General features: G+C 45.1%; 3 protein-coding genes across 3 annotated transcripts; 2 read left to right on the forward strand and 1 right to left on the reverse strand.

Moving 5' to 3' along the window:
- Positions 1–804: 804 nt before the first annotated feature.
- Positions 805–1918, forward strand: DEU56DRAFT_761608 (uncharacterized protein; the record flags this gene model as incomplete). Its single annotated transcript, XM_041350563.1, has 6 exons — positions 805–968; positions 1070–1179; positions 1237–1306; positions 1494–1681; positions 1735–1784; positions 1829–1918. The coding sequence occupies 6 exons, from the start codon at positions 805–807 to the stop codon at positions 1916–1918; spliced, it is 672 nt and encodes a 223-aa protein (XP_041201720.1).
- Positions 1919–3928: 2010 nt separating this feature from the next.
- Positions 3929–7220, forward strand: DEU56DRAFT_919326 (glycosyl hydrolase family 92-domain-containing protein; the record flags this gene model as incomplete). The annotated part of the gene is made up of 14 exons (XM_041358256.1): positions 3929–4038; positions 4596–4677; positions 4739–4825; positions 4875–4923; positions 4978–5128; positions 5188–5272; positions 5326–5364; positions 5866–5991; positions 6043–6130; positions 6219–6392; positions 6445–6505; positions 6930–6957; positions 7012–7105; positions 7159–7220. The coding sequence occupies 14 exons, from the start codon at positions 3929–3931 to the stop codon at positions 7218–7220; spliced, it is 1236 nt and encodes a 411-aa protein (XP_041201721.1).
- A 4753-nt stretch (positions 7221–11973) lies between these two features.
- DEU56DRAFT_761610 (uncharacterized protein) lies at positions 11974–12995 on the reverse strand (the record flags this gene model as incomplete). Its single annotated transcript, XM_041350564.1, has 4 exons — positions 11974–12248; positions 12369–12632; positions 12806–12938; positions 12987–12995. 4 exons carry the CDS (start codon positions 12993–12995, stop codon positions 11974–11976), a joined length of 681 nt encoding a protein of 226 aa, XP_041201722.1.
- Between the last annotated feature and the right edge of the window lie 6833 nt (positions 12996–19828).

The raw sequence follows: 19828 nt of genomic DNA on the forward strand, positions 1-19828 counted from the left end.
GCAGACGGTCTTCATGACCTGGTGATCACGACCAAAGAGACACTAATTCAGTTTGCAAGGCCCACTCTGCAGACATTCTTGCTTGTCCGTCCCTGGAATCGGTGTTTGCCCGGGCTACCTGACTTTGCAGAACTGTCCGACTTTGGAGACAATATGCTGCCCGACTTTTCTGTGGAACAGGAGCTGGTTGATTCAGAATCTAACTCATGAGCATTGCAATTGATTGTTCGCCTTGGACAGCCGTTCAGCGCATTTTTGCTCGCACAGCAGCACAGCGGAGAATACAAGAGGATTGTGTCAGATTATGCTATCATTGCACAAGTCAGAGACGTGGCTTCTGTTCGCGATATGATGGATGTCAGGATGCTAGAAATATTGTAGCTGTATGTATTATTTTTCGAGACTAGAGAATTGAGATTTTCGAGCAATTGTCGTTTGTACCTTGACGATATATACGCATGAGTCCTCTGTTCATCGTGTACTACACCAGTATTACATGCCCTTTTGTCTTACTCCATACCTACATTAGACTACGCGGGTTCTTGGATTTATGTCCAGTTGTGGTTATGTGAAAAGGTAGTTAATGTAGCTGTACATGGGTCTTGTAGAATAGAGTTATCAATAAGACCGCCGCTGTGGATGGAAGTTGTGTTTAGGCGATCATTCATCAATTAGCTTAGTCACTTTTATTAGTCATCTAATGCGCTGAATAACTGCCGCACTCAGCCAGCTCACTCATTCACATAGCTTACTTTGAATGAAAACTGCGCATTTTATGACCGTTTCTCCAATGTCGCTGGCTCCATGATTAAGGAGGACTTCTGTGTTCCGCTAGGCTGGAATGGATTGTTGTCGATCACATTGCCAGGACAATATTTCGAACGGTTAATCTCACCATACGCACCCTGGTATCTTGAACTTGCCACGAGAGCATGCACATTGCGCTTGGAACTTCATGTCTTCGGACAGTACGCTGATGTTTCAAGCTATCCAAGGCATACTACTGTGGCCTTCATAGGTGGCGCCCATATCCTTTGACTCCTCCTCTGTACATGATTGTTTCCTTTAGTCACAAATGGTGCAGCCGAGCTGATGTACTTCCTTCCGGACAATTAGCATGGCATACACCTGTTGCCACTGACTTCCCTGTGACATCGAAAGGGCCAGGCAGAAGGCCTGGTACGTCCACTTCCCAGTGTTTGCTATTTTTCGTGGCTGACTCTAATGTTTAGATAGGCAAGGGGTGGGAGATTTTATGGAATCATGCAGAGATGCCCATGGCTTTCATTTTCCAGGAATTTGTCATGTGATCTACTCCGAAATGCTTAGCATGTCCTTCCTACAAGACTGAATCCTTTTTTGAGAGTTGAATGGCACATCTTTGGTTCTGGTCTTCGAGATTGGAGTGTTCGCAAACAATACATCCATAATTTTTGAGTCATTGGTGCCAAATGTGGACAGCCGTTTGAAATCATACACCCTCGTGTGTACAGGCCTGGCGATTATGCGATTTCAGTCACCGATGCTGCGCTCTACCGAACACCTCAGATGGAAATGACATCACCGCATCCCTTGTGCCTGCATTGGTCCCTGAACATCGAGGGATGGATAAGCCACCGTGAGGTACTCGTATACTATGAAGTTGGCTTGCAAGTTCCATATTGTTGTGAACGGACGACAAGTGAGTTGTTGTTGTTCACTGAAAGTTTGCGTTCTGGCTGAGGAAATGTTAAGCTTTACCCAGTGAACACAATAGAACTGGTGGAGCAGGGGTGAACTACCACGTAAGCTTATTGTTTCAGCATTACTTGATCTGACGTTTTCGCAGCGCAGGTGGCACATACAAAAGCAAATCACACCAGATGTGATCAAAAAATATCAGCAATGGAAAGATCAGATTGGATTAAGGAGTGCCTGAGTCGAGTTCAGTAGGCTCCTGACAGTACTTCGCCATTCATTCATGTCATTTTGTGAGCGCTGTGGTAATTCCAAATCAAGATGACTGTTAAGACCGTGCTCAAAGGGCGGATCTGAAGGGCTTGGCTTCAGTTCGTGCACTGCGCCCCTTACCCGAGTACATGCCCTTAATTTCCGAAGGCTAGAAACAAAGTCTGAGGGAGGATGATGAATCCCGGTGGACTTCAAGGGGACAAGTCTGGTAGGCTTTTCGAGGAAGAGTCAGGCAGATGTTCAGGGGGTTAGTCCGGCCGATGTAAGGAGGGTTTGTCGGCCGACGTAAGGAGGGTTAGTCCGGCCGATCATAGGGTTAGTCCGGCTGACATAAGAGGATTAGTCCGGCCAACATAAAGGGGGTTTGTCGGCCGACGTAAGGAGGGTTAGTCCGGCCAACATAAGAGGATTAGTCCGGCCAACATAAGAGGATTAGTCCGCTGGACAATATGGGCTTAGTACACCCGGAGAATAGGGGCTTTAGTCCGGTGGATGTTGGGGACAGAACAGACAGGTGTAAGGACGGAAAGACAGGAAGTCCAAGGGGACAGAAGGACAGGATGTCCGAAAGGACAGAAGCTAGATGTAAGACTACACTAGACAATGTCCAGAGTAGAAACTGACAGAGGTAGACTATCCGAAGGTAGAGGCGGAGTATAGCCTGAGGAATCAATCCCAGAACACAGAGGTTGGACAGGGAAGTGGACCCAGGCCCATGGAAATGGATCCGGGTCCGAGGAAACAGGAATGAGGATAATCTAAGGTGTGATATTCGAACTCAGGAAACTACTACGAGTCTACAAGGTATTATATACTATGGACATGTGCGACGGGGACGGAGTCAGCGGAGATCCGGGTCAACAAGAGGAACATACGGAAAGGTTAAACTGACAGGTGCAAGGAAAATAATACAGGAACAATTGAGAACGGAGATGGAGATGAAGTATTGAATGGATCTGGGCATAGGAGGTATGATCGAGAATGAAGTCGGATATTAACTGTCAAACAGATCTGGGCATATAGGGGTTAGGACAAGGGGACTATACAAATGGGGTAACAGAATAGGAGCAGGACCAGAAATGAACTGTCAAGCAGATCACGGGAAATGGGGACGGAGATGAACTGTGAAGTGGATCCGATGTTTTAGGGGTTAAGTGGACCTGGGTCCGAAGCTCAGGATCTGAGTAGGTCCGATGTTTAGGGTCCGATGCTTAGGGGTTAAGTGGACCCGAGTGGGTCTGACGTATAGGACGTCCAATGAATACAGGAGGAGTGGACAAGTGGACAAGCGGACAAGTGAGTGGGATCCGACGAATAGGACGTCCGACGAAAAGGAGATCCGAGGTATGCAGGAGGAGGACCGATGAATAAGACGTCCGACGTATAGGACGTCCGATGTATAGGGGATCCGAGGCATACAGGAGGAGGACCGATGAATAGGGTGTCCGACATATAGGATGTCCGATGTATAGGGAAGCAGGGCAGATCCTGCTGAGGGGTATGTCCGGTGGAGACTGGGATGCGGAGTTATCCTGCCGAGGGGTAGGGATAGGGTTAAGGTATAGCTTGGCTACAATTCGGAGGTCCAGACATTGTTTGTTGGGAGAGATGGGATATGATTCAGGGGCTCAGTGTACGGTATATGACAATGACCCAGAATCTCAATTGCTCGCATAAGAACAGGGCTCATCGAGCGTGTCACCCTTACCATCACCCTGGGCTGGGGGCCACATTCCCGTCTACCTTTGAGTTACACCCCCTGGTAAGCTAACTTATTCTTCTGATACGGCAATCCTAATCACACCAAATGGCCCCGGTGACCAGAACCTACTAGAACTCGTGTCACTAACGGGAGGTGTTGGATGTAACATTCAAAGACTTGAAGGCCAAGGGCTTAAAAGCCGAGGTACAGATGACAGCTTTATAATTGGGTTGGAGCTGAGCCGCTTTCATCACAGAGGGTTGCTTTGCCCAAGTCATGGAAGGCATTCAAGCAAGAACACTTGACACAGATGTGCTGATGGACCTCACCGCCAAACTTCACCTTGACCACGCCCTTCAGCCCGTCAGAGCAAAAATTGGAGCAAAGTGAGTCCCAACGTGCGAAGCACGTCCCTTAGGACCATATGTCACACTGCTGAAATGGAGGTTTCTATTGATCACGGCGAAGTCATCGATTTGTAAGACTCAAGTGTGTCGCATGGCCACCGCATCTTCAGATCCAGCAAATCCTACGTACCTCGTAGAAATGTGCCAGTTTCTCTCGACCCTCTTAACCCTGCAGGGCACGGATTCCATCAGTGAGGAAGATAAGCAAGTGCTTCCTCCAAAGCTGCATGAATGGAATAGGAAGTACCAGAGGCAACCAATCACCCATTGCCTCAAGCAGCTCGAGGGTGATTCGCGAGTTACTTGTTCCGTCACTGAGAAGGTAGTGACAAGACACAATCAAGTGAAACAATGTTCATGGCAGAAGGACTGAAACAACACTGAACAGTCTCTCGATGAATGTGGCTTTGATGGCTGTGGAAAGTCCAGAACCTCAACGCTCTTGCAATGCTATCAGTATGATAGGTGAATGTTTATAAGTAAGTGTGTGACTTTGTAGGCGGTATGTTGGAATGAGTGCTGAATTAAATTTGCAGGGAATTTTCCCACGTACCTTTCGCTGTTCTGAACACTGGGAGCACCGGTAGGCAGACTAGGGAGGGAAGTAGAACTCTTGAGGTGAATGCTTCGTCATCAATGTTGGCATTCTGATCTCAAGACTCTGCTGTATTCGTTTCAGTATGCATTCGAGGATTTCGGTATTCGCCAGGTGGCGCAAGTGCTTGGGAAAACGGATGATGTTGAATACTACGCGAACCGATCCTATGTGAGCGAACACATATGGTGTCCAAAGTCGCTGATCACAAATGTTACAGTGGTACTGCAATGTCTGGGGCACAACTGTGGATAGTGATGGATACCAAGGTATGTTGAGTCAATGCAGTGATAGGAACGTCAATCCTGACATTGTTACCGCAGGATTCATGCAGAAGAGATTCTCCAACGGAACCTTCTATAATACCGACCCTGTCGGCTACTTGCCGAAGGACACCAGGAGCAGTCAGGAGCGCTCGCTTCAGGAGAATAACCAGAGTGGGTTCTATGAATCATTGTCATGGGAGTATAGCTGGTGAGTGTCTCTGTTCTTGCGTAGAGGCGCGTTGGGTAGCTTATGAGGAACAATAACAGGGATGCACCACATGATACGGGATACTTGATTGAGCTCATGGGAGGAAAAATGATGTTCACGGATCGACTCGACCATTTCTTTGGGGTAGGCTCATCATATGGGTCGTCCTAACTAATATTCACCTTTATGACCTCCAGGAAGGATATTACCAGGTGGGCAATGAGCCTTCATTTCAGGTTAGTCTATGAAATATAAATATACAAGGTTGAAATGGTGCTGACCTGCTGGAGTGAACTCAAACGCTCAACTTCATGCCTGGGTTATTGGCAAGTACACATCTTCACTCGCTAGATGCACATATACTCAACAGGATCAGTCAGTCTCGACACTCAGCAATACAGTATCCCGCACTCGCACTTCAAACAGAACACACCTCTGTCCCCATTTCACCCTGAAATATGCTCCCTCTTTCAGCTTACTGTCACCTATGCCTGCAAGGTCTACTTCAGTGGCTCATCAGTCTAACACGTACACCACCAACCCGATGGCCAATGTCCCAAAGGTGATGGATTGGTTGACATCTAGGCCCAACTTAGTGGCGAAATGTTGTGCATTTGTAACATGAAGGAGATCGAAGCCCCAAACAAGGTTGGCCTTGAGGTGCCTCCTCCACATATGTGTTTACTGTGTTATCTTTTGATGCTGGCGCTCATGATTGTAGTTCGTTCGCATACTAGGTTCAGCCGACTCCAATCTCCTTGTATTCCGCCATCTGTCAACACTGGTATTGGAGTCATCGGCAACAGCTCTATGATCATCTGCTCGGTAAAAGTTTACTCTCGAAGAAATGCATACTATGCAAGGTGAGTAACCCCCCTGAAGTTCACGTTCATATCTGATACCCTGTATCTCAGGCAAAATTCCACGCACAACCCTTGTCCGTCCTTGTCTGGAAGGATTGGCGCTCATATGCGTCTCTGCCTAAATTCATCGCAAACGCATGTGGGTGGTGATCACCGGGTTGCAGTCTTCAGGCGTCAATCCTGCAGTCCTGTCTACTACAACTGACACTGCGCCTACTCCCAACAAGCATATTTCCTGTCCATTTTCCCGCAGTCCATCATACACAGCACACTCATCAAACTGGAGGGCCTGATTGGTGAGGACGAAATCACGGGCACAATGAAACACAGGGAGGGACGGTTAGTCATCATGCCTGACTTCAACAACATGCAAGCATTTGAGATGCTCAGGCGGCTTGTTGGTGAGTAGAGTATCTCAGTCACAAAGAACATAACGGCTCACCGTTTTACCAGCGCTTCATGACGCCTCTGAACTATACAGATGTCTAAAATTATACACCTTGGACCTCTGTTTGTTCGCCACCACAAATCTGCAAGCAAATGGCTGACTCATCTGTGTTTGGAATCATTATGTGTTTGGGCGCTCTGCAGGGTTGTGGCGATCAGTTTAGTTAGCTCAGTTCAAAATCATGTACAATGTAAAATGTAAAATGTAAAATGTAAAATGCAAAAGGACGTACCTTATCTCCTGCCAGTGCCCTTTCTCTTTGTCCAGTAGGAACTCTTTGTCCTCTGTTACAAATCTCTAATTCATCAACCACAGCCATGGATAAATGGAGAGTGGCAGTGCTTGGTGACGGTGGTGTTGGTAAAACTGCATTGGCGGTACAAGTCAGTCTATCATGATGTCACCCTATTGTTCTAGGCCACGCTCACCTGATTGGTATGTCTAAGCAGTATCAGCCTTCTGTCGCTGCAATCTAACCACTTTCACTCAGATCATCCTGGGCGCAACATTATTCAGAGGTATGTGTTCCTATACACGTCTCCCATCAATTTGACCCACGGCCGTGCCCGCAGACTTATGACCCCACAATAGAAGATGCTTACAGGAAGCAGTTAATTGTGGATAACAAGATGTGCTTGATCGAAATCATTGATACTGCTGGGCAGGGTGAGTAGTATTCACTAGACCCTTGCTTACTATGTCTGATGCACTCCACGCAGAGGAGTACACCTCCTTGCGAGACCAATGGGTGCGGTATGCAACAAGCCTAGTATTAGCCTAGTATTACAGTCTCATTTACACATTGAAACTCTATATTGTTCAAGATTATAAAGTCAACCACCTGCCTGTTCAGTGTCAGCTGTCATGTTTGACTTTATCGTCTTCTTCAGAGGCCACTCCCATCCTACCCCGCCACATCCCTGGTTTGTAGGTTAATTATTTCTTCACGGATACTACTGGAGCATTCAGCTCATGGATTCCATATAGACATAGCACCATTGAGCAATCAACAAATTTATTCAGTCCCATACACCATAAGTCATCTCCACTATTTCTCCCAGTTCTGTAGAATGAAAATAAGGTGAGGATTTCTGAAAACTTTGTACACCAAGACAAGCCCAGAGTTAAGTATGATGAAAGGCTACATTTTGTCAAGTCTGTTACGATGTGGCTGCATATCCCACACAGTGACACAGCATCCAAAAGAGAAGCCAATAACTTAAATGCAATCTAGTCAAACCCCTTTGCTTTCTTTCCATGGTGTAAGGGTACTGTAGTGTGTAATGAGGAGAATATAATTAATATCATTGAAGAGCAGGGCAAAAGCAAGAATTTGCTGCTTTGAGTGAAGCTAAGGAAGTTGCTTTCAAAACAACAAAATTAGTGAGTTATTCCACATTCCATGTTGTACCTTTTCTTACAGAAATTTGCAGAGTGTTATCCTGGCATGTTGTTTGACCATGATACAAGACAAGTAGACTTCCAAGCATATCAAAAAGGATTCCATACTGGTGTTATACAGGTCCCTTCTTCACAAATGTAAAAGCACATATTGCAGTCACTTTACTCTTGATTAAAATATATAGTTGAGGTTGAAATATCTATGTTTTACACAGGCCAACCCATGTAGGCCCATAAATGTATTGTTCTGTTAGAGAGATGACTCTCTACACTGTTTAGTCTTGAATTTCTAATTCATCCTAACATCATTCACTACTAGCTAATGTTGCCTGAGGAGCTTGAATTGCCCCCTTTGGTGAATTGGTCTTAGAGAGACTCTTATCTTCCTAAGGATATGCATAAGTCCCAAGATGTACTAATGGGCAGCTTGAAGATGCTAGTGTAGATCTAACCTTCTGTAGTAGATGTTGTATCATATAGCCAAATTTATCTCAGTTGTCACTTTGGCGCACTGCACTACCCTAGTCACCAAGGGGCGAAAAATTATTCTTACCTACTTCTCAAATAGCAATATCCTTCGGAATGGGCAATTCAAACTTTTCTTTACATCAGTTAGAATTTTGTAATTTGTATTACAGCCTTCACATTAGTCTAAGGGATTAATAGAAACACTGAATTTAGGGAAGGTCTACAATGGAATCGACACTATTTACAACACACTCAAGGAGTGCAGGTGAGGTTAGACCTGGCCTATTGCTAACTTTCAGCATATAGACAGCGGCCAGCTGTCTAAAGGTGAACACTATATCAAGCTTGTCCTTAGAGGGAAAGTGTGAAATCTTGAGGGAAACATATCCATCATCCAGCATCTCACAAGTATTGCTGTCAGCATCTGCCAGTATCCAATCACCACTATGATTATCTACAGGCTAAGTTTCTTGTTGTGATTCATAGTTTGTCGCTTGGGATGTTTTCTATCTTTTCCTCAACTTGACGTCCTGACATGTGCAAAGTGTATGAAGCTTGAACTGCAAGTTCAGCTGACTAAGAACTTATCATGGTGCGTGTTCACCTCATTTCATGTTAATATTTATATTCACCAATACTTTCAACAACAATCACAATGTGAATCTTGTAGTTGTGTTTGCCCATTCTTGTGCTTGCCCTTATGTGCTGCTTATAAAGGCAGCCACAATAGTAAGCAAATATTTAGAATTCTCAGTTCATATCTCGGTCTAATGTCATACTTAGTGTTAAACAAACCATCAGGCACTAATACAGCCAGTGTCAGTCAGTCTATTCTACACCATCAGACTGTGCATAGCCATAAGGCAAGTCAGCACTGACTAAATCAGCAATGGCTATAACATACTTCAACATCAAATGCAAGTGATATAAGGCAGAAGATCTCTGCTCTCAAGGCTGATGCTTGGGCAGTGAAGGCCGATGTTGATTTCACACTTTTGCAATATCTTGCTGGCAGTACAAAGCCTTCCAAGCTCACCATTCCAACATCATAAGTTGCTTTTACTACTGTAAACCAGGCCACTACTGTGTTTGAACAATTAGCTTTGAGGTAAAGAGGCTTATATAAGAGTACTCCAACACTTTTGGGGCTTTCTAATGCAGCTCTCAATCTCATGTATGTTTGATTGGTAATATTACCATATAGTACTGGTCAGTTGATGAATACTGACAAGCTTTATGCTACAGGCACAGGATAAAATATTGCACGGTACTCAACAATACTGCCATCAATTTGGTTGAGGAACATAAGTATCTGATTAGGGCAACTATGAGCAGCTTGTATGGAAAGCTGAAGCAGGATCAAATGCTATCGGAGAAGGATGCATCAATGAAGACCCCAAGAATCACTCTTTGAATGTTCCTATGTGTTCCTGATGAGGTAAATAGATTCCACCTGTATTGAAGCAACTATCTAACAACACACCAGCCCAATGTAATGTTCTGCATAGGTAACTCATGGGTATTTTCAGCTGTACCTACCTCTACCCACAAAATTTTCATGGGTAGAAAGTTTTTGCCAGGGGTATACCCCTACCTGTACCCATGGCAGGTAACCTGCGGGTATTTGTAGTACATATTGTAGAGCTTGATCAAGAGATTAAAATGGTGGTCTGATCATGCAAAACAGTTAAGATTTGAGCAAGATATGAGCATTACAAGATAGGATCCCATAGTAGAGCGCATTAGTCTACATGTTGCATTGACTGGCCACCCATCATTGAATAAGCTGCCAGAGGTAAGCGGACTGCACACAGATCTTTGAATTTTGATCACAACATTATATCTTAGACACCTTTTCGTTCTTCCCCCTTGCATTGACATCCAATCACCTTAATGGTCGGACATGGGCAATACTTGCCGACAACATTCAATACTGGCTTGTCCAAGAGCTTGATCAGGAGATTAAAACAGTAGTCTGATCATGCAAAATGGTTAAGATTTGAGTAAGATATGAGCATTACAAGATAGGATCACGTAGTTAAGGAAAATGTGAATGTTGTGAAATGACTCAGGTGTCTAATCTGAAGCTAGTATTATCTTGATTATCTTGTCAAACACTTGAGGTCTGGTTAATGTATAAGCTGTCCTTTCATTTTGCATCCTTTTCATATAATGGTCCTATCTTGTTCAAATCTCAACCATTTTGCATGATCAGACCACCATTGAAATCACCTGATCAAGCTCTTGGACAAGCCAGTATTGAATGTTGTCGGCAAGTATTGCCCATGTCCGACCATTAAGGTGATTGGATGTCAATGCAAGGGGGAAGAACGAAAAGGTGTCTAAGATATAATGTTATGATCAAAATTCAAAGATCTGTGTGCAGTCCGCTTACCTCTGGCAGCTTATTCAATGATGGGTGGCCAGTCAATGCAACATGTAGACTAATGCGCTCTACTATGGGAGAAATTTCACTGACATATGCTTCAGGAATGTGAATAGAAATTTTCAGCGGCTGAAAAAAAATTGTGAGATGGAAGACAACACTTTAATAAAGTTGACTGACACTAAATGCGGCTGTGCGTTGCATCTGTGACTGTATGTTTCTGACAAAGCGGATGGATAAGCAAAAAGAGGCAAGACTGAGTCCATTTTCATCATGCACCATATCAACATAGATAGTATCTGTGTTGGTTGTTGTAAGAGACATTGTTTTGATGTGAGGCTGATGTTGAGACAGTTGTGCCAGTGAAAGTTGAAATTATTATGCCTGCCTGTTGGAATTATTGATCTCATCTGGGCACTTCCTCATCTGATCCAATGATCTCTTCATCCACTGGGCTCTTGTCTGATTCACATCCTAAGTGTGTAGCAAAGAAGGCCAAGACCCAACTGGCTGAGGAGCCCAAGTCAAGGTCAAGGTCAAAATCAAAGCACTGGCTTTGGTCAGAACGACCTCAAGGATGAGGCCTACAGGTGAAGTGGAAAACCCAGAATGTTATCACTTGAAGGAAATGCCTGTTCCTGATCATTTGATTGATCATCGTAGATAGGATGTCGAGATGGAAGGCACCTGAAGGTATCATCGCAACAGTCAAAGCAGATACCTATGCATTTGGTAATTGTTCCGTTCAAATCCTCAGTCAGGGCCTTGTGTCATATAACCAAATAATCCCCGACGAAACAGTCTGAATGAGTGTACTCAGTATCAGTATGTTCAAGTGTTTTGTCCACTTGTAGTTGCTGATGTGTCTCTTAAGGCAAAAAAAGTGACTTTATGAGAATAATGCAACCCATTATCCACAGCTGCTTATCACAAGAACCTCAGTTTTGACCAGATTTTCAAGAAATACTTGCCACGCTTGAAAGCCATCGACACTATCATAGTGATATTGTCCAGGATTCTTCCCGCAAGTGTCAGGTGTCCACAACCTCGATGAAGATGGATGGATTTGGACCGTTGAAACGTGACACCAGCAATATTCTTGACAGCACTGCTACACTCTGGGCAGAGGCCATGCAGAACGAGAGATGCTATAGGCTCTTGGTCAAGGATACCCATCATTACAGAGATATCTGTGTGTACCAGTTTTAATACCTTTCTTACACGACGTGATCACATGTGCTGTTATTTCTTTGTAGTCACAACACCACTTTGGTAGCCATCATATGTTGAAGTGGGTGCCATCCTTCTCAGTCTTGTAGTTTCTCCACCGCTTCTCACTGAGCCTAAGTGTATTCATAAAGTCGAGGGACTTGACACAGACTATCTGACGGTCTCCGTTTTCCGATGACTGCATATGTTCGACTACCGCAGCAATCATAGTATCCACAAGACGGCCACCAATTGGACCTGATGCTAACAGTGGCCGGAGCCCACTAGTGGACAGATCAGTGCAAGCACCAACTCCCTTGAGTGGAGCATCCCACGGAAGATGCTCTATGACATCGAAAATGTTGTCAATTAGTTCCAACTCAGGGCAGTGACATGAAACAGTGTCCAGTCAGTCTAAGATCCAGTTGTGCAATATGTGCCAATCACATTGATGTTCAAGCACACGACACATGGATACCCAGTATGACAAGACCCATAAAGGAAGTGGGTCATCAGGGAATGAAGGATGGATGACTGATTGATTTATGTCCTGCCAGGCACTACCAGCATGATCACAAAGTGTGGTGGCCGTTGAATTTGTAGGAACTGATTGCGAAACACAATCTGTGGGGAGCTGGACCATAGGGAACTCTTGAGAAAAGATGATACTGGTAGTCAGCAAATCGGTTTCTAGATTTGCGGGGAGGTTGAAGTCGAGCAGCTGAGTGACTGAGAGGGTATGCAAAGGAATAATTGCACAATGCTTTGTAGGAAAACATAGGAGAGTAAACAGTATTTTGCTGTGACTCGTTTCTGACTCTGAGTCACTGGCAGAGACATCATATGAACTGGGCATGGTGTTGAAGGGCTTTCAAGTTGATGGAGATTGTTTTAGAGCTCACTGATGGATGCCTTAGTACCGAACATTGGAGGATCCATGTTGCCTGACAGATGTGAAAATACGACTCGGAAGTGCTCCACACCGGTGAGCGCGAGCCTGAGGATCATTTTGCCGTATGCATGTTGCTGCAGGCACTGACAGCGGCTGGTAGTAGGTCAAAGCTATGGCTCATTTGGTCACACCCAGATCATGTTGAAGGTAAGTGCATATCTCAACAGTAGACATAAGGCCGTGAATCAATCTACGCTTGGATGGTCTCATGTGTTTAGGGCAAGCGGAGTCCCCCAGCTTCATGCTCGGGGGACTTGGTCACAATTTTTATTAGGGTCGCGAATACAAATGAATACAGTCGGGAACTTGGAGAAGAAACTAACTAGCGGATAGAGGCTTGGGTGAGACAACAAAAATGGAGGCTCAAAAGAATGCTAAAGGTCCTATTAAATTTAATTTAATTTAATTTAATTTTTAATTTAATTTTGTTTTGTTTTTGATTTATGATTGTTATAAATTATTCTGTTGTTCTTTTTCTCGTGTACATTTTTTGCCGAGCGAGGAAGTGTTGAGTCCGAGACTGAAATACAAATACAAGTGTGACTGGCGAACGAAACACAAAGAGTGAGATGTGGGCTGCTGATTGTCAGAAATGATGTAGTGTTATGGCATGTGTGCTGTGCCGTGCATAAGTGCATGCAATAAAAGGATGCTGATGAATGTATTTATTAAATTCGTCAGAGGACCATTGTCCCACAGCAAGAATGAGATCAGGAGCCATTCCTGTGGCAGTGAGAGCAGTGGCACCACCTGCCCTCATAGAATGTCCTGAATACTCTGCTCCGCAAAAGTGATGGAGACGTCGAAGGAACCAAGCACGGGTGGGCATATTGCCATTGCTTGTTAACCACAAAGCAGGATGATGTGGGAATGAAGCATTGCGCGCTGCGAGATACTGTTTGACATGTTTGAAGGGACCAATTGGTGATTGTGGTTCTGCGCAAAGTAGGATGTTGAATCTGGTCCCGAGACTATTGTTTTTCTGGTAGGGAAGGAGATAGGTGATTTTTGTGGCTGTGGAACATCCCAGGCAAATCATCACATGGAGGGGTTTACGTTTTCCTGCTGTACTAAGCCAGCAAAACCAATCACAGTTTTCCCCTTCCTTGGCTATCATTTATGTCACCACCAGTAATAATATCTGGATCAAACTTTTCACACTGACAGTTCTACTCACATCTCTCTCTAACATCATATACACCACCACTCAGTCTAAAGCCCTTACCTCGAGCGGCTTTCTGTTTGGCTTCATGCTGATTCCAGGTGGTAAGGCCATCTTTGCACTTTCAAGTCTGACATCTTCCAACATTGTCTAAAGCACAAGTTACCTCAAGCTCCACCCCAAAATATCTCCAATTTAAATATTGTAATGCTCTCACAGACTATAGTACTGTGGTCTAGCCGCTAGACACCAGTGGAATCAATGAGGAAGCAGAGTGGACTGCTGAACAAGTTTGTCAATCATCTGCATCACCTAAGGATGTCTTAGCTCTAAGTCATCTTTTCAACATAATGATGAGCTATAATTTAATTTAATTACAAATTAAACTTGAAGCCTTCAAGGACTTTTATAGTGCGGTGTTAATGCTGATTGATGATCAGTTTGTACCCATCCTCATTTTGAGGCCTCATGTTATGGCTTGATTGATAAGCTTGCAAACCATGTGTTCAGAGTAGCCTGCTTTATAGTAAAGCCACAACCAAAATTGAGGCAGTACAATGCACTACACAATGATTCATTGACCGACTCCATGGGGCAACATGTTATATCCATGGGAAAGGATAATCCTAAACCCCTTATCCCCGATTTCATCATTGTACATACATGTGGAGCCGCTCACTGATTGTGACATCCCTCTGATATGTATTGAAGTCAAGAGTGGCCCCAACATCCATAAAAATTCAGCCCACCACCAGCTTAGAATATACATTGACATCTTGGCTGAGGACCCAGATCAAGATTTTATGGGTATCCTTGTGCTGTTTGTCTTCTGTGGAAGGTGTGCTCATTAGGAGCGATGATACGGCCGCTTCCCTGACGACGAGTGCGATGAGATTGTGCATCTTGATGTTAGTTATCTGGGTGTTGTCTTTGTATTTGGCTCTAAAGGTGCATGCCCAGGCTTTGGAGCCTTCCTTCTGGGGCCACTTCTCCTGGAGGGAGAGGGTTATGTTTCGCCATACTGACTGTCATAGTTGGGGAGATGGGAAGCCGCCTGTGGGTGGCGCGGTCATTTTGAAGCCCTTGTCTAGCATGAGCACTCCATTTACTGGTTCGATAGTGTTAGGGTGATGCCTTATGTAGTATGTATGACACCGACCGATGTTGCCGTTGGCATTCATGGCCCCGGTCTGGAGATAGTGCCACAGATTAGTTGGGGGATGGGCTGAACAATGGGTTGAGGAGCATTTGTTTTGTTTTCTCTATGGTGGCCTTTTTGTTAGTGCTTGACCCTTCCTCCTCTGACTTAGACATGTCGGAGTGTTTGGATTTCTGCCTGGTGTGTTTGTTCTCACAGGAGTTTGTGTTCATGTGTGGATTGGGAGTTTTATTAGTGTTTGTCATGGTGGACAGCGGATAGTTAGAGGTATTTGTGTTGTGGTGGCGGCTCTTGGGATTGGGATTGAGAGTTTTTATATTGGAGAGGTCTTTGTTCCTTTGTTTTCTGGTGGGTGATAGGCTCAGAGTGTATTGGTATGAGATACTGGTCTTTGATAAGGGGGTGATGTCTATAGGTGAGGTGCAGTTCCCACCTTCCCCTTTCTTAGGTTTTTGGGCGAGTGGCACACCTTGTGTTTTGAGGGCCGGTCTTGTGGTATGGGGGAGCAATGGGCATCATTAAGCTTTTATCGTTGGGCTTCTTATATGTCGAGTTAGAGCACTCATTTTTGTTCATTTTGGGCACAAGAGTGAGTGTATGGGAAGATGCTCTGAAGGGTGTGGCTTTACTTTGGATCTATGTGACCCATTGGGGTATCTTAGTTAGAGTGGCATTTGTGCGTAGTCATTTTGCAGTGACTCAGACCATAACAGATGGATGAGATGTGTGGTTGCAGATATGAGTGGTGCGGGGAGTGTATTAGAGTACTTAGTATGAGATCTGAACATATTAGCATGAGGAACAAATATGAAAAAAGATACGAGCTCACATGTCCTCCTCCTTCTCCTAGTATGCCAACAAGAACAAAGGTTAAGCCATAAGTTGATAATGAAAACTGCGGGCAGCAAGATTTTAGCACAGGTACATTGCAAAGTACTGTAGATTAGTATGATAGATAGTTGAGGTCAGAGAGTGTGTCGAAAAAAAGTTATGAGCTAACCTGTGCCTCCTCCTCTCAATAAGGCAACCAAAAACAAAGCTGGGGCCATAACTTAGGAAGGACACATACGGGCAGCATGTTAAGACTGTGTCCAATGGGTTGGACCGGAGGGGCTTAGCTTCAGCTCGTGCGCTGTGCTCTTTACCCGAGTACGTGCCCCTAATTTACAGGGGGTTAGATATCGTCGGCCGAAGGGTATAGATGGGCCGGACGAGAGAGAGGGGTATGGATGGGCCGGACGAAAGGGGGAAGACTACCCGAGACTTCGTCCGGGTAGAAACTAACAAGGTATAGACTACCCGAAGGTAGAGGCGGAGGTATTTAGCCTTAGGGATATAATCCCGAGGCTCGGAGGATCGGACTAGGATAATAATCCCAAGAGCTGAGAGGACACGAGGATTGAACAGAGTCTAAGTTAATAATCGAACTGAGGAAATACTACGGGTTACAAAGGGTTTATATACTGTAGTGTATCCGACGGGTTTCCGGCCGAAGCGCAGTCTTCGGATCAGAGGGCTATGTAGAAAATGTACTAACGGATATGAACTGCTGCGGACGATCGAGAATGGAGCCGGAGATTAAATGAAACAGGGGGGACAAGTTAAATGAAAGGGAAATGAATAGACTAACGGACAGATCAGAATGAACCCGGATATTAACTGTCAGAAGGATCCGGGCGTATAGGGGCATCAAGAAGCATATACAAATGGGGACACGGGGAAATGCATTCTAGAATGGACCCGAGAGAACGGATGGACCGGACCGGACGAGAAGCTTCAGGTACGGAATATGACACAGCACAATATTTGCACAATGTCATGCAAGGTCAATCAGCCGCTCGTGATCAACACGCCCATTCTTGTCCTTGAATTGGAGGCTGTAGTGTCCTGCAAGTCGGTACACCATACAGTTGGTACCAAGAAGCGCTATGTTGGTAGACTCTGAAAGGCTGTTGCCAATGAGCATCTTAATGTAGGCCCAGCAAATGAGGATGAAGACACTGCCAAAGGGGGCAGCAGAGACAGCATACATGACAGTATTACCCATGGGTGTTTCTGCCGGCTTTCAAGCTGCACTATATGTATTTTCTCTGGTTCGGAGCTGAACAGGTTATCCACTGGTAAGCAAGTTACTTCCATTGGCCCATCTGTGCTTTCTAAGTTGCACCTTACTGATCACCCACATGGAAAAATGACAATGATAAAGAAAATGAATATGAACATGAAATTTAATATAACAATGTTCTTGTATGATGTTGACATATATTTGGCGGCATCTATTAATATGCTAATCATACTTCCAAGGCTTCACAGAAGAAGTTCCTCACATGGCATATAGGTGAAGTTACTTTGAACTTTGAAACATTAGAATTAATCTATATCAACCTGCAGTTCCCCCACTGAAGGTTCCATCTCAAGATTTTTCCACCACTTTCATTCTAAATGTTTCATTCATACTGTGATTTTCCTATTGTGAACCATTGGTTTTGGCTATGTGCTGGCCCTAATTCTGGAGCTTCAGATGGGCCAACAAGATGTGTGGAGTATGGGACAGTGAGGAGAATGAAGAAGACTTAGACGGTGTAAAGGGAGAATCTGAGGTCAGGTGCAAAGAGTGTTTAGCTGTCCATCTATGTGTGGGAGGAGAGAATGATAGTCAAGAACTATAATTAAATTCTCTGCAATATTTACTTCTACTACTAGTGCCAGCAGTCCATTCAACAGGTCATAAAGACCTACAGCTGCTCTAACTGGCAAATAGCAACATTTGAGAGCCAGTATAAGCTTAGCAACCAACCACAAGAAGAGCTACACAAAGATTGTGACTACCAAATTCCATGGCAAGCATATCACCAATGCCGAAGGTCGCTTTCAATGTTTTTGTTCTGATGCAGGCTATCAAGGCACTGATACAACCTACCTCAATGTTGAGGTCCTGAAGAAGCACATGATGAAAGTCTGTTCTGAATTGATTGGTCCCCCCCAAACAAGGCACCATGAACAATATAAACAGTGTTCTCCTCCGGCTACTGTCAAACCCAGGTAACTTTCTGATTGCTGTTATTAAAACTTTATTAATATTCATTTCAGGTTTCTAACTCCTGTGGCTCATCCTCCCATATCACAGTCCCCAGATGCATCTCCTAATACTCAAGCATGGCTGCAGGAATCTGACATTACAGTCAGATTTGATTTGGGCATGAATGACTCTTTTGCAAAGACAACTGAGTATGGCCTGGGAGACTATACTGCTCCCCGACATCGCACGACCCCTCCTTGATCTAACGAAGAAAGATGTCCCCTTCCAGTGGACAGAAGGATGCGAAGCCGCATTCCAAAAGCTGAAAGAATGCTTCCTCTCGGAACCAGTACTCAAGAACCCCGACCCCACCAAGCAGTTTGCATTAGCAACTGACGCCTCACTCTTCGCAACCGGAGCAGTCCTCCTCCAGACAGACGAAAATGGATTTTACCACCCATGTGGATATCTCTCCCAATCCCTGAACGCAGCAGAAAGGAACTATCAGATCTACGATCGTGAACTCCTTGCTGTGATTCGCGCCCTCCAAGCATGGAGACACTTCCTCGAAGGAAACCCGCACCCCGTGATTATATTCACAGATCACAAGAACCTCCTCTACTTCCGATCCACTCAGAAGTTGACCAGACGCCAAGCCCGCTGGCAACTCACCCTCGCCACCTTTGACTTCGAATTCCACCACGTCGCTGGAAGCAAACTCATCGCTCCCGATGCTCTCTCTAGACGACCCGACCACTCAAACGGCGAACCGGATAACGAAGATATGACCCTCCTCCCCGATAACCTATTTGTGAACCTCCTTGATGCTTCTCTAGCGGACGCCTTCCGCGAAGCAAGCAACCCTGACTCTGACCCAATCATTGACACTGCAACTAAGGCATTAGACGGCACTTGTGCCCCGCCTATGAAGTCTGCACTCTCTGACTGGAAGTTAGACAGCGGTGTGCTGTTCTACAAGGACCGCACATACACACCTCCCGCACTCCGACCCAAGATCCTCTCCCTCCATCATGACCATGCAACTGCAGGTCACCCGGGACGATTCAAGACAGAAGAATTGGTTAAGCGTAACCACTGGTGGCCCGGAATGGGCACCTACATCCGAAAATACGTAGAAGGCTGCGCTACATGCCAGCAAATGAAGTCTGATACCCATCCGACGACCCCACCCCTGCATCCGATACCCTCGAAATCGACCCATCCCTTCTCTCAGGTCTCCGTTGACCTCATCACCGACCTCCCCGAGTCCGACGGCTATGACTCAGTCATGGTCGTGGTAGACCATGGTCTTACGAAGGGGGTAATTTTAGCTCCCTGCAACAAAATGATCACCACAGAAGGAGTAGCTCAGCTATTCTTCGAGAAAGTCTTCCTTAGATTTGGACTTTACGACAAAATTATCTCCGATAGAGGCCCCCAGTTCACCTCAAAACTCGCAAAAGAACTTGGACGACTCCTTGACTACGATATCGCCCTATCCACCGCATACCACCCTCAGACAGACGGACAGACAGAACGACTGAACCAGGAACTCGAAACCTATCTGCGCATCTACTGCCGCAACACCCCGACTGAATGGGCCAAACATCTTCCTATGGCAGAGTTTGTCCAC

Source organism: Suillus clintonianus (genome assembly GCF_016758775.1).
Source record: "Suillus clintonianus strain FC179 chromosome Unknown DEU56scaffold_162, whole genome shotgun sequence".
Classification (NCBI taxonomy): domain Eukaryota; kingdom Fungi; phylum Basidiomycota; class Agaricomycetes; order Boletales; family Suillaceae; genus Suillus; species Suillus clintonianus.